General features: G+C 33.6%; 1 protein-coding gene across 1 annotated transcript; it reads right to left on the bottom strand.

Moving 5' to 3' along the window:
• Window positions 1–605: 605 nt before the first annotated feature.
• Window positions 606–13612, bottom strand: LOC130448706 (fork head domain transcription factor slp2-like). The gene is made up of 3 exons (XM_056786183.1): window positions 13284–13612; window positions 4903–5184; window positions 606–3373 (listed from the first exon to the last, which is right to left on the bottom strand). The coding sequence occupies exons 1-3, from the start codon at window positions 13543–13545 to the stop codon at window positions 2889–2891; spliced, it is 1029 nt and encodes a 342-aa protein (XP_056642161.1). The 5' UTR covers window positions 13546–13612; the 3' UTR covers window positions 606–2888.
• Window positions 13613–15206: the final 1594 nt, after the last annotated feature.

Below are 15206 nucleotides of genomic sequence, written 5' to 3' on the forward strand. Positions count from 1 at the left end.
AATAAAACAAATGTAATATACTAATTCATACAAATCATTTATTAAACAGGCTTTTTCGTCATTATAATTAAAATTCAAATCTTCTTTTTGAATATTTTGGAAATCTTCTATTAGTTTATTTCTTCAATATCAACATTAATATCTCTATGGCGAGTCCCATGAGGCGTTCCTCTTCTATGGATGCTCGAAGATAATATTTTATTCGCCTTAAAGTTGAAGCGAAGCTTACTGATAAAGTGGCAAAGATACGAAGTAAAATGTTAATTTCTGCTATATATTTTTGTCATATTCTTCTATTCTATTGAAGAGACAATGAGAAAAATCTGTTCCATGTGTTTCTACGGCTCTTCTTTGTCACTTCGCAATCCATAATTTATATTCTGAAACGACTGATTTAACTGGAACATTATTAGAAAATCCTTCATAATTTTTTGGAACTTCACGCTTAATTTTGGTGTCATCTATATAAGATTTTCGAAGCAAAAACGTTTAGAATAAAAATTATTTTTAACGAAAATCGGTCTTTCATGTATATTTTCTAGAAATGGGTTTATATAAATTCCATAGAAACCATAACACATAATAGGGTGTAAAATAAAATTCCATTCACTGAATGAATAATAAAATTTATTACACAACTTGTGCTCTCCAATTGACAGTGAACGCTAAGTATCTATCTGATACACAATTAATTCATTTGCAAAAATATACAAGATTCTACTAACTAATTTATACATTCATTATATACATATTTGACAAATCGGCTTAAAAAAGGCATTCCATTTGAAATTCTGATATGCATTTGTATATTAATTCAATTATCATGCACAATATCCAAGTTTATGAATTCGATTATTTCATTATAGAGCAATTGAAACATTAATTTTGACACGATGTTAATTTGCACCAAATGTTTGCTCCATTTGATTTCAGTAATCTCAAAGCAACTACTTATACTCAAGGTTTTTGAGCCGATTTTTCCGTTCGGCATTTTCATATCTCTGCTGACCTTAAGAAGTGGCTAAGTTGGGGCCGCCAGTTTACAAGCTAAAATGGCGCGCAACTTATCGACCCAGTTTCTTGTACTCTGGGACTAGAATCGAAAAGAGTTGGCGTATGAGGTGAGACTCAAACCTGACAGCACTGTGTCAATCATTTAAGTCGCTGCACTGTTAAATTTAGTCTTGTTTATTGACAATATTATTCAGAAGATCTTACAGCTATCGTTGAAATTTTTGGACGGTCTAGAGTCCGATTGAGTGCAGGTTATTATCAATCACACTATGACACGATCACATGTTTATAATTGAGTGTGTCTAGCCTCACTTTAATGCAAATACGCCAATAGGTTTGTATTAACAGAATGCACCGTCTCTCGTCATAGAGTAAAATGAGCTGACACATCTAATGAAATATTTAGTATTTTGTATCATATAGTCAATTAACAGATATCATGTGCTCTATCAATGCCAACGAAATACGAAAGAATGCGGAACACCAAGAAAGGTAATTGGACACTAGAATAGTTATCTGAAGTTATTTCTGCAGTTGACAACGAAGATATGAATATTTGTGAAGAAGGTCGCCATGTTGGTATTCCAGAGCACAATTTGCCGGCGAAAGAGATGCGGAGACCTTCACAGTAAAAGCTTCTTCTACATTAGAAGTTCAAAATGAGCTTAAAATGGTGACTGAAAAAGTTACAACATGGGTTTGCATCAACGCAATCCTTTGTACGTTCTAATACCGGTTATCCGTGGTCATCATACGAAAATCTGAAGGAGTTTCTGCTACATTTTTCCACAGATTGCTTCCACATATTTCTCACTTTTGGAACGTACATTGATTGAAAACGACTCAATGAACAAGGCTGGGCACATTTGTAATATCGACGAAGAGCGGGCTTGCAATTGAACAACCGCCATGAGCATGTTGTTGCCGTCAAAAACTCAAAAAATGTTGCGTCATAAGAGAAAGGAGAAACGCTTTAGATTATCGAAATTCTTCATTCTGTCGAGGTGCATGCTAAAGAGAAAAACTAAAAAACCCGAATAAGAAAATAGAATTCTTCCAGGATCTATATATAAAGAAATCTTCAAAGGACTCAAATAACAATTTGTGTCTATAAAATCCACAGGAAAAGTCCCATTACTTTTGGATGGGCTTTAATCCCATTGGAGGAAGGTGGAAATGCCGGAATATACGTCTGGAAATCAAATTATTTTATTCTGTTTACCGACCACGTACCACTTAACTTGCAGACATTAAACAGATGTTTCTTCATTCTATTACGAAGCCATTTCTGCCAATCGCCAACGATGAATTAATAGATTACAATTCAGACATCTACTGGCTTCTTCATGAGAGAAATCTGCTACTATGAAAAACGCGGTGTCTTCTTCCAAAGCAAGGGGTGTAGTTCCATTCAATCCCTCAATCATTCCTCACTACGCTTATCTTACAGAAGAACAAGCACAACCGCTTTTGGTACGTGCAAAACCTCTACAAAGACTGCAATTGACTTCAATATCAGATAACGCTCGACAACACCTCAACCAAGCTTGTCGAATGCACCCATTTCGTCCTCTGTTCGATCTAAAAGAAAACGCAGTAAGCGGCTTGCTGTTGTCTTATTAAACACTGAAAATATTTTAACAAAAAATGAAAAGTTGATTCCAAAACAGAAGAAAGAGAAAATTCGAAATTTACGGTAGTGAATCCGTGGGGCTGGTCAATATTACACTTAAATGTGAGGTTATTTCAGTTATTTCTAATAACCTGTAGAATTTATACTAACTTAATAAAATGTGGGCCAATTTTCAATTTCTTGGAATCAAAAATGGAATACCTAGCCTTTTAGATAAAACTAATCACAGAATCACTAAACATTAATTGTTCCTAGTAATAATCGTTACTGGCTTGAGTAGGCCTTCGCCGGAAGGTCTTGTTTCTTGTGGACTCGAGCAACTCGACGAAGGTATATTCAAACCATTCAGACCGTTGGCTGCAGCTAAACCAGGAATTTGCAGGGGATACTGTAACGGTACAGCTAATCGTAAATTGTTGTACATTTCGAAAAGCGAATGGGGCGGTCGGAATATCGGAGAACTATTCAATTCCATCGACGGAGGGTTAACTGATAAGTTTTGGGGTTGAATGGGAGTAGGTCGAGCCAGGAAGTTTGTTGGTGTTGGTGCGTGTAGATAAGGGTTATATCGGGAGTAAGCTGCAGCTAAAAGTGCAGGGGATGGTGGGTAGAAACCTGGGTAACAGGATTGGAGGGGGGAATATAGAGAAAGAGTTCGTTTAAAGGCGGCTAGACGAGATCTGGATGCAGCTGTGGATCTTCTTCTTAATTTACCTGTTGTGCCACCTGTAACAACATATTTAAATAACTATATTATTATATAAGGAAGTGGGGAGGTTGATATCTTTATAATTAATATTTTTTAAGTTGCCACAAAACTAGAGTTAAGAAGATATCTACAAGGGTGATTTGGCAGAAAGGGTTTTTCAAAGCTTGACGACACCCAAGTTTGTAAAGTAATTCGTTAAAATTTTATACAAATCTGACAGATGAATCGGTTTGAATACTCATATAAACCAAACAGTTTTTGTTGTTGAGTAAATATAAGGAAAACAAGTTTCCAGTGTTAATTAGACATTATTTTTACGAGAAAAACCAATTGAGGGAACCAAGAACAAGTTAGTAAATATTATTCAGAAATTACATCGTGCCAAGGGGTCTCTGCTTTAAACAGTGCCCATACGAACCCGGATGATGTTGAACGTCTGGACCAGAGGAAAAAATGATAAAATAATGAAAGTAGGTAGGTATAAAGATAGGTGGAGGACGTACTTGTGAATGGAAAGCTATGGAAATGCGATGACTAGCAACATAGCTCTAGAAACTAGGTGTGGACGTGGACGGTTTGCAAGAAACGAAAAAGAAATTAATAAAAACAACAAAATAATGAATGAAGTAAAAAATGATAATGAGCCATATGGGTGAGAGAGATAGGAATAAAAATAGGAACATAGAATTCGAGAAGTACGTATGAAGAAGGAGCTATTAGGACACTGATGGAAACAATGAAAAAATTGGCCTAGAATGTTTAGCAGTGTCAAAAAATTACTTTGTAAAGCGGTAAACCGTAAAATTGAGGTAAAATTATTGGTAAATGTCTTCAAACTTGGAATATATGCTGTATAGATTGTGTACTTTCTAATACAGTGGTATTTTTCAAGCAACTACCGCCATCTCTAGGTCAGTTACTTCTGGGACTATCCTAGTACTGTAGATGCCTCTTATATTTATCTCATATCTGTATTTACTTGGGGTCAATTCTTTGAACTCCCTATTTGATCACCACGCGTTTCTCGACGCGATCCGTCTTGATAATTAAATGTGAATGTCTTCTACTGTAGGTACGTTTCAACATGTTCGGTTTTAAGAGTGAATATATAAATAATAAGCTGCAATGACGTGCTGATAATCAATTGTTTTTATCTATAAATAGATCAGGGATGGAGCAAAGGGATCAGCCCTCGTATTTAAAGAGTGAAATTTATGTTTCAATTCTAGAAGAAGGATTTTATACAAATTGTTTCTATGTTGCTGAATATTTTGAAAATAGATTGAAAAAAATAACAGTTGAGTGAATTGATTAAGGTACGGACCATTACGAAGATGAAAGACGTCAAATAAGCTGGAAGAATTGAATGATTAAACATCCAAGCCAGGATAAGAAGATTTGGAATCAATTAAACGCAAATTTCAGAAAATATTAATAGAATAAATAGAAAATGAATTAGAATAGCAATATTTTCTTGATTCCTCTTAAATATATCAACAATGTATGGTTTATTTTGTTGACCAAAAACTAAATAAATAATAATTACCGATAAATACATCCTCAGCAGACGGATCCAACATCCAATAGTTGCCTTTTCCTGGATCGTCGTAATGCCTCGGAACCTTCACAAAACATTTATTCAAACTAAGGTTATGCCTTATAGAATTTTGCCATCCTTGTTTATTGTCTTTGTAATAAGGGAAATTTTTCATTATATATTCGTATATGCCATTGAGCGTTAGGCGCTTTTCCGGACTGTTTCTAATAGCCATCATGATGAGAGCATTGTAACTATAGGGGGGTTTTTCATTTAGTTTCTTTTCTTTACCTGGAAAAAACAGAAGGAAATATCAGATATTTCGATCATTTCCAGCACAAATCAGGTAGAAAATAATCTTAAACCGTACATAATGATACTTATTCTGAATGTCTATTCTGTACCTAAATATGGATTCTCTTAATAGCAAAATGAATGTAGTACTGATACTTTGATTCCCCACACGCTTCTAAGTATTGGATATTATTATGAAATTAGTAGACATTCGAAGTTACATAAATTCCCACCATTCTGAAAATAAGTAAAATTGTTTAAGATAAAATTGAACTTTTATTCAAGGTCAAAGATCAAAAAAATGATTTTTTCGCAATTTTCAGCAAAACGGTGAGTTTTATCATAAAAGTACTTCGAACAAAAATTATAGATCATAAAATTATCTACAAAAAACGTATTAATACTTTTTTTCCTACATGCCACTGTTTCTGAGATATAATGATTCAAAAAATTGTCGTATTTAATGGTTTCATCAATATATTTTCAACAGTAAACTTTTCTTACAGCATTGAAATGAACCGAGACTTGTTGTGAGTATTTGTAAGAAATTTCTGTTTAGTTGAAACTGTCGTAAGTTCATCAAATAAATTTATCAATTGACGAAGATGTTGCTAAACTTCGGCGATGTTGTTCTGCAGCTTTGTTATTTCTCGTGCAATTATTATAGCCATTGAATACGACGGTAAATCTGAAACATTATAACTTTTACAACTTTTTGAATCGTTATATCTCAGAAACGGTGGCTCTAGAGAGATTCTGGGATTTGTTAATTAGACTTTAATGACCATGCAGTATTTTCCTTCGTTTTGTACTTATTACATAATATGATAATGATTTATCGTGAAAGGTGGTAAATAATTAGCTCGTGGCTACTTTCAATGTGTTTGTTACCATCTAGTGATTCCTATGAAAACGATATCGAGTGCAAACTTTACAGTAGTTTATATGCTGCACATTTTCTCAGAGAAAAATCTGTGGGACTCAATGATACACTTCTTCATCAAACAATCACGAGTTTCTACACTGAATAGTGTCAATATGCTTCAATCTAGCGGGAATAAATAGAAGACAATTTTGGAGGTTTGAAGACTTAGATGCTGAAGAAAAAGTGAAGACAGGAATGCCTCACAATAACATCGAGGAAGAAAGTCACAATTAATCTATAATTTCAACATAAAGAAAATAAAATTTAGGCATTTTTACGTTCTTTACCTTACAATAACACAGATTTTTTTAACTATGTTAATTCCAGTGGAGTGTCTAGACATTACCATCATTGTTTATTTAATTATTATCAGAAATTTTTTAACCATAAGTAAGTATTAGTTCCATATACCCCAAATAGTGAATCTTTTTCTGACTTTTGTGAAGTAATTGCCAGAAGAAACGATTTCATAGGCAAATAATATGGTAACTAAATCCCTTAATCTCTGAAAATGTTGTTTATCAATTGTATTTCTAGGTAAATACCCAGTAGTATCTCTTTTGTAGTTAGCATCGCATGACAAATTAATGTTCAATGTATATTGTGGAAAGTATTGAAATATGTATTCAGAATAACATTAAGATTTTGACATCCGTTTTCAAACTCTCCGTCATTTTCCTCACGACTATCTATTTGCTTCTCTTTCAAAAAAGCAACCGTATTTTAATTTTGGCACTTTTTTTAATAACATCCAATCGAAAACTAAGAATAGTGAAAATGAAATGTTCCACTTGCTTAAATATTCCATACAGGTGCCATAAAACTTCCTCTTTAAAACTTTGTTCAACTGATTGTGATACTTCTGCTTTTTCAAGAACTCATGTAACATTAAAAGAGATGAAATTCTTCTCTTCTCTCCTGGTAACAGTTTCAAGAACATTTTTCAGGACCTCCACACTATCTCTATTACACTTTTCGTGCTCCCTTCAATTTTCCTTATTCCATGCTGGAATGTGCTAAGTTGGCTGAGAATAAATCATAAATGAGCTTCACTGATAGGATTGCTAAAAAATTGAACCGATATGTTTGGGGCATTTTTTCTCATTTAGGAAAAATTCTTTTAGTGTTTCAAACAGCTTGATGACTCGTTCAACTGCTAGAAATACAGATAACCAGCGTCATTGTCATATAATCAGTTTCTAGGTACTCACAAAAGTCCTTAAGCCTTTCACTTCTAACGGTGTATATAGAAAAATACGAGAATATTTTGAAAATTATTATAGTTTCAACATCACAACTCATAGTATCAGCAGCTGCATGCACGCAATTGTGTAAAAGATGTGCAGGGCAGCCTATTCCCTCAATATTTTGTTGCAATGCCGCCTTTAATTTAGTAAATACGTTACTTTTGCCTTTTCTTTCTAGACCACCGAAATTGGTGTTTGTATTGTCTCTACAAAATGCGACACATTTGGTTTTTTTCAAGAGCTAATCTTTCCATAGTACTTAGACAAAATGCTGAAGTTTCATTTGTTAGGGAACTCACCCTCAACAGTTTGGACTGAATTCCTTCAGTAATATCAAAAAACTGAACAAGGAACGGAAATATTTTTGCAGCTTTATGGTTGCTGGCATCAGTGGAAATTCCGTAAAAAGCAGACTTTTCGATACTATCAAGACTTTCCTTCAAACTCTGGGGACCCATAACTCCATTTACTAAATCTGTTACTTTAGTTCTTGCCGAACTAAACTTTTTTGTCATAGATGAATAATCAAACATGACGCTATTAAGCTTATTAGTACAATCACTAGATCTGAAACTTTGGTGATGTTTTACCGTGTGGTAGGTTAATGTAAGCTCGGCTGCTCGAACTTGGATGTCTTCACTTGACTGTGGTACAACAAAATAATTTTGTAACGTCTCACTGCTGCTCGGAACACTAAATCTGTTGATATGTTTTTTGACTTGATGTGATCAACTATGTCCGAACGCCCACCATGACGAATACTAATAAAATAGTTACACACAGAACACTCATAATCGAAACGACCTCTCTTAATAAAGTTCCACTCCTTAGAATAATTGTCACTGGATTTGCACGCACGTTTTGGCATTGCGATGAATCACTATTAATAAACAAGAAAAACACTTGACTGCACTGGCATAACCTCAATCACTGTTGAACAACGTTGTCAGTCGTAACGTCAGACACTATTATTTTGGCTGTAACAGCTATAATAGTGATCGGTGGCGCGACAAGCGGACCATTCGCTAAATACTAGGTTAGTGGACGTTGTTAGTTCACATGATTGCCAACAGGTGTAGTTATTATAGCACCACAACCAATCAACTGCAGATGTGAGTCAAAAGTAACCAAGCAAATTCTATTGAAAACATTTATAATTTTGAAAATTGAAATCCGGGACTTTTATGCGTCCCTGGATAATTTTTCGGGACACCGTATGTTTTTATGAAAAACCGGGACAATCAATAACGAAGCGACTGATAAATTCCATTTAGAATTCGTGATTAATTTGTACGAAATTGCATGCTAATTACCTGATGTTTTATGTGATGTTATTTTTAGTTTAATAACACATGAATATATAATATTGAGCTTAAAGGTTGAAAAAGGTGACAGTTGAAAGTATAACGATCAACAATAAAATGAAATGCAGCGAGGGGTAACTCAAAAAAGATTAACAAGCAATCGTCAAGTCTACAGAGCAGATGGTCCAAATAAATAGATACTGAATGAAATTATGATTGATTCTTTACAATAAAAAACAATAAAACCAACAAGTTACATCGAGATATTGCGTTACATACCGAGATACAATTACTAAAATAACCTGGGTAAAAATGTTACTATTTATAAAGTTGTGTAAACTGTTTTTTCTACGATCATTGAAGAATTGCGCTTATTTGATAAATATTAGCCAGTAGTGTATCTATCAATTATATGGACATCTAAAGGGACTTGATGTAAAAAAAATCGACATGAAAATAAAGTTGACATGTGGAGAATTTTTTTCCCACTTACTACTACTTACATGCGTAAAGGTTCTATTTGCTTAACTTGATCAAATTCTTGGTTTAGGCGATACAGAGATTTTTAGTTCGTTGAATTTGCCAAGGAAATCGTTCGCCATAAAGAAACATTCTGAACTAAATTATCATAAATTGTAATTATTTATTGAAATAACTTACGAAGGTATTAAAACATTTCTAATTGAACTGCATACTGTCAAACATCGTGTTACTTACATAAGAAACAAATTGAAATGTAGAAAAATTTATTATTTCACTTTACCTCCTGTAACTATTTTCAATAAATAATTACAATTTATGATAATCTTTCTCAGAATGTCTCTTTATGGCGAACGGTTTCCTGACATTACAACGATTTATAAAAGTGTACATATCTCGGAAATTATCATTTATCGAAATAAACAAAAAATACGTTTGACACCTTGACACATTTTTTTGTATCTTTTTAAAATTTTCCAGAAAAAATTCTACATTGTTTCTACCACGTGAACATAAACTGCGTAGTACAACTTTGTACTTTTTAAATTAAACTCAATAAAAAGTTACATGCCTTGGTCCAACACGGTCCCTCGCAAAATCGTCAGCTAATTCCTTTATTTTCGCACAGTTCTGTACAGTTTTCAACTTGAAATCCGCCTGTGCGCGTTGCTAACTCAGTTTTGGGTAGCAAATTTGCAAATAATAATACTTAATAATAGTTTGTTTTTCATACAATTCTTCAAACAAGTGCAATTATGAGTGGATATCTCTCTCAGAGCAAACTTGAAGAAGAAATGGAAAATATTTCGGACTTTATGGAGTGCAACGAATCCTCGATTGATAGTGATGAGGAAGATTATGTTAGTGAAGTAGGTGAAGGTCTAGTGAAGAAGAAGCGGCTCCACATTTATCGTCAGACAACACGATTTGTTGCAAAAAATTGTAAGGTATATATAAAAGATGTACCTCGAATTTCACTTCGTTCTCTACAGAATATATTGCGTGAAAAAACAAGTTTACGGCGAAACGGAAAAGTACAAACTATATTAGAATCATTTGAAATGTTTTTTACGAACGAAATTATGAGTGTTATCGTCATGCACACTGACGAAGAGGCAATTCTTCTTACGAGTACTACCGAGATGTGCGCTTTTATTGGAATTTTGATTCTAATATTTAGAAGGTGCGTCTATTTTAGTACAATGTCCCATAAACGATTTGTACGACTTATGATTTGATGATAATACACGCGCAGAAAAACCGACAAATTGGCTCCAATTCGTAACGTTTTTCGAAAAATTAAACGCATTGCTTTTCGATTATATTGTTCCGGGAGCAAATGTTGTTATAGACGAGATGCTGTCACTTTTTCGAAGACGATGCCCGTTCAAAGTTTTCATGAAAGAGAAGCCAGGCAAAAACGGAATTCTCATTAGAATGTTGGCAAATTGTGAAAATCGATATATAGAAATTGGAAGACACTACACCTGCATCAAAAGGTCCAACAGTGATTATGAAGAGATTAGTAGAACCACTATAAAATACAGGACGTAACTTGACCACTGACAGGTTTTATACTTTTGTCGAATTAGCAGGAGACTTGTACCAAAATTTTGGCATTACGCTTGTAGGCACTATGCACACAAACCGAAAAAGAATCCTTAAAATTAACAAACGTTTACTGATCCTACATCAAGGAACCACCCGTTACATTAGTATCATACATCCCTCGTAAAAAACCAAAAAAGGTGCCTATTTTTTTTATCTACTCAACATTCCGACGCAAAAATCAATGCTAAGCTGAAAAATAAGACTGGAGTGAACTTATTTTAAACCTCAACTAAGGGAGGAGTCGATACAGTGAACCAGATGATCAGAAAACACTCTACAAAAAGATCAACAAGAAGATGGCCCATGTCCGTATTTTCACTCTAATTGATATTGCGGCATTGAATGCCTACACATTGATTATTGTATCTACTTACAAGAAGTAGGACTTGTAAAACAATTAGTTGAGCAAAGATCAGAAAATATAAATGGAATTCATACGTACATAATACTGGGAATGGAGGCAATACTTGGTAAAAAGTTCGAACAACAATCGAATGCAGCTCCAGAGGCAGGAACAACAGGTCGATGTCATATTTGCTGTTGCAGAAATCGCCCAAATAAAAAATTCAATAACTACAATAATTTGTAGCAAATGCAAATGTTTTTTTTGTGGGACTCATTCCCAAAAGTCCTGCTACAGTAATTCGTAAAAAATTGTAATTGAAATTTTCTTCATTTTGTTTAGAAGTATGTATTTATCATTGAATGTGTAATTATTTTTTTTAATTGTATTTCTCTCTCAATACATATTTTTCATTCGACGTTTTTGTTATTTATACATAATATTTTACCACTTCATACAATCTATAAAAAGCGGTAGTACATACTAAATAGTTGGTGGCACTTTTTATCCAACTTTGGTACAACATGAAACCAAAAATAGAGTTTAGTCTTCCGATGGTTAAGACAAGCTACAACAAACACAAACACAACAATCAATGGAGTCTGCAAAAGTAGGTGCTTACAAAATTGAAATTTTTAGTTATGAATAATAAGTATTTCTTAAGGATTTCAAAAAGCGTAAAATATACAGGGTGATCCATTTGAAATAACAAAGTTCATTATTTTTCCGATGACAAACGATCTGACAACCATGTAAATACCACTATAATACCGACCGTATCACGAGACCAAAGTACACAAAGATTTATAAAAACTTAATCTATATAGAAAACAAAATCTATTGTGGAAAATCGCAAGTAATATTCTTGATATCATAAATCTTTCTAGTACCAAATAACGGATGGTGTTGTGGGTTATGACACACACCTAAAACTAGTGTTCGTTTTTTTGAATTGATTGTCTCTTAACTGACACAAAGTCAGTCAAGAAACAATCTATTAGAGTGCCGTCAAGTTATTCATTCAATTTTGTATGAAAGAGTGTATTCACCTCAGGTCTAAATGTTATTTGAAGTAGGCTACTTACTTATTGTGTATAATATACTGTACATAATGAAATTGCCACTTGTACATACCAACCCAACAAGATATTTTAAGCATTTTCGACTGTCTTAGAAGTTAAAAAGCCAAATATTCAGCAGTATCTTTTTGGCAACACTGTTTTTGACATATCACGCGTGAGAGAGTATGCCAAAATTGGGCCTTGCGTATCGGCTATCTAAAACGGATCCGCGACCACCATTTGCATGAAATCATCTTCAAACATTAAATTATACTGATCGTTCTATCGATTCCAATAAAGATTTCATCAATTTTTTCAAAATTCAAAACTATATCTCTTAAAAATTACTGATTATTTATAATAAGAGTTGTAGAATTTATAAAAAAAGTTTAAATTTAAATTGCTACGGTTTGGACTCTTCATTTTATATTTTTCAAAATAAAATATAACTCAAAAGTTTATGCAGATAAACAAGTAATTTGATGCAGCATCGAAAGGGGTGAGTACGATTTGCGTGGTGCCGCTGATTTAGCTTAATTAGGCCAAAATAAATCGTAAATGAGGAATAAAATTTTTTCATATCTCGCTTCGTTTTCGAGATATCGATACTTAAAGTTATAATCAAACATTAGTTCAAAATTAGCTTTATTGAAAAGATTGCGTTCAATACTTCGTTTCAAATGCCCCCTATAAGAAAAAAAAATAATAAAATAAAACTAAATTTTTTGGGCAATTTTGGCTGTACAAAATTCACGATTTTTGAATTTTTTGCACTCAAAGTGCACCACGAAAAGGTTAGGTTAGGTTAATATATACAAATATTAAATAAAAATGAATTTTTCCAGCTTCAAGTATAGATATCTCGAAAACGAAACGAGATATCGAAAAATTTCATTCTTCATTTTCGACTTACTTTAGATCGATTTACAAAATGGCACCACGGAAATTATACTCGTGCCCATCAAAACGTTGGCAATTTAGAAAACTCTTAAAACAATTTCATTTCGTGTCCTCAACCCACAATATCATTAGTAACAACAAGTAACTCTTAACAATAGAATGTGAAAGGTAAACAATCAGAATTTATGGATGTTTCCAATATAGTTTTATAGACACAAATCTTACCATCTTTTTGTATATCCTCTTCATCTGCCGATTTATTAGAACAATCCAAAGGCGGTGTTGTACCAGTAACATCTAAGTCCGATTCACAATCACTCACTTCCGATAATGTTTCTTGTTTCATAAGGCACTCATCCTCAGGTTCGGGTGTACTTTCACGAACATCGAGCGCTGTTTCGGGTAATATAGAGTTTATTGTAAACGATTTGAGCGGTGTATGTGCCATAATACACGGCTTCGTAGTAGAACCTCGAGGCACAACCATATTTACATTATCACTGATAAAACTACCGATTGTTTTGTGTTTCGACTTTCACATATTCCAAACGACTAATGATTCTTTTCTGTAGATTGGTTCTCTATAGCTTTGGGGATATCGGTGACGCCTCTGTAAGGATTCCACCCAATCGATGTAGAGAGCGAGGTGAAAGAAGGTGGGGTTTCTGTTTGTTTGCCGACACGATATGGGTGTGGTTTTGGGGAAAGCATAAAAGATTCTACATAGGCGTAAGTATAAATGATTATAGCTTTTATTAGTATACAAATTGGTTATACTATAAAACACGTTTACAGGAGGTATCCGCCATTGTTATATACACTCTTATATTTATTTAGATCTGATACGAATCGTGTTCAATACAGAGGCGGGCTGGGCTGGGCTGGCTAATTTATAATTTCATAAAAACTGAGAAGAGTGTTTCAATGTTATATTGAAGCTCACATCAGCAAAAATTGTTGACGAAATGTCAATGCGGGCGTTATTGTTGCCAAAGGTCATATTTTCACAACCATTCAGTTATCCAGTAACAGCAATCGATTTGTCTGTGTCAACGAAAATTTTCAGTGAAATTTTCTTTCATTTTAACGTCTTCAACTGTAAGGATTCACTATCGCTACTTTGGGACAACCTCACCAATAAAAAGTTGACTAATCATAGCTGACGAGCAAATATTTTTTATTGAAATAATTTTATTTTAATTACAATTCTTTCGTTATTTCTAACCATTTTTCTTTTTTGATGATGTGGTATTTTATATCTCGTGGTACGAGATCTAGGTGACTATGACCAACAAACTTTCCAATATTGTCAATCATTATACTATAAGGTCCTGAAATTTGTGTAAATATGCTAAAAAACATTTTGCGATACCTTTGGAATCACTCCTCGCCTTGTGCCAATTTTAAATACATAATTTTGTGCACCACGTCCATAGTTTTGGCCACCAAGGAAATATGGAGAAATGGAAGCTAAGATTATCGAACATACTTCATTGTTCCTTCGGAAATTAGCCATTAAAGTAAACAAAAAAGTGCTTTCTGTTTTCTGTCACCGAACCTCAATGTTTCACAAATGTATAAGGTATTTTTCCCAAAATATCGCATTGGTCAAACATCCTTGACCAATGTCAACTTAAGATTCAAGATTCCTTGTGTTGACAACTTGTCTACCTATAAAATTTTGAACACAGATTAAACATTCAACTGCTATCGATAATTAGAGAAGACAAGCAGATATAAAGTTAGAGAGGAAGTACGGGGCTGCCCAAATTTTTGACCTGAGATTGTATGAGGACGTGGATCATTCAAAATTGTACTTTGTGTCTTTAAGTACCTATCATTGGCGAAAGAAAGTTAATTCTATGATATAACAACTGCAGGGCTCAGAATAAAAAATGTTTTGGCTGTGTAATTGGAGAAATAAAAAAAAGGCCGAAAGCAAAAGTTCCTATGGATTTGGTAAGAATCATAGGAAAAGTAAAACAAAAAAATCCTTACATAATGATGTTATATGATGGTTTCTATGACTGGATATAAGAGGACCAAACAGTTTGACATATTTAATGATAACTCAATAATAGAATCCCTTCAATCCCTTTATTTAGCTTGAAATGTCTATTACTGTTAATAAAGAAGAACCTAACCTAA

The sequence above is a fragment of the Diorhabda sublineata genome, chromosome 9 (genome assembly GCF_026230105.1).
Source record: "Diorhabda sublineata isolate icDioSubl1.1 chromosome 9, icDioSubl1.1, whole genome shotgun sequence".
Taxonomy (NCBI): domain Eukaryota; kingdom Metazoa; phylum Arthropoda; class Insecta; order Coleoptera; family Chrysomelidae; genus Diorhabda; species Diorhabda sublineata.

What these genes read in the sequence shown, in the direction of transcription:
- LOC130448706 (XM_056786183.1), bottom strand. Translation starts at nt 13,545, where the DNA reads ATGGTTGTGCCTCGAGGTTCTACTACGAAGCCGTGTATTATGGCACAT. An exon ending in AGAGGATATACAAAAAGATG is followed by an intron (nt 5,185 to 13,283) that starts GTAAGATTTGTG and finishes TGTTTTTTCCAG; the next exon opens with GTAAAGAAAAGAAACTAAAT. An exon ending in TGCTGAGGATGTATTTATCG is followed by an intron (nt 3,374 to 4,902) that starts GTAATTATTATT and finishes ATGTTGTTACAG; the next exon opens with GTGGCACAACAGGTAAATTA.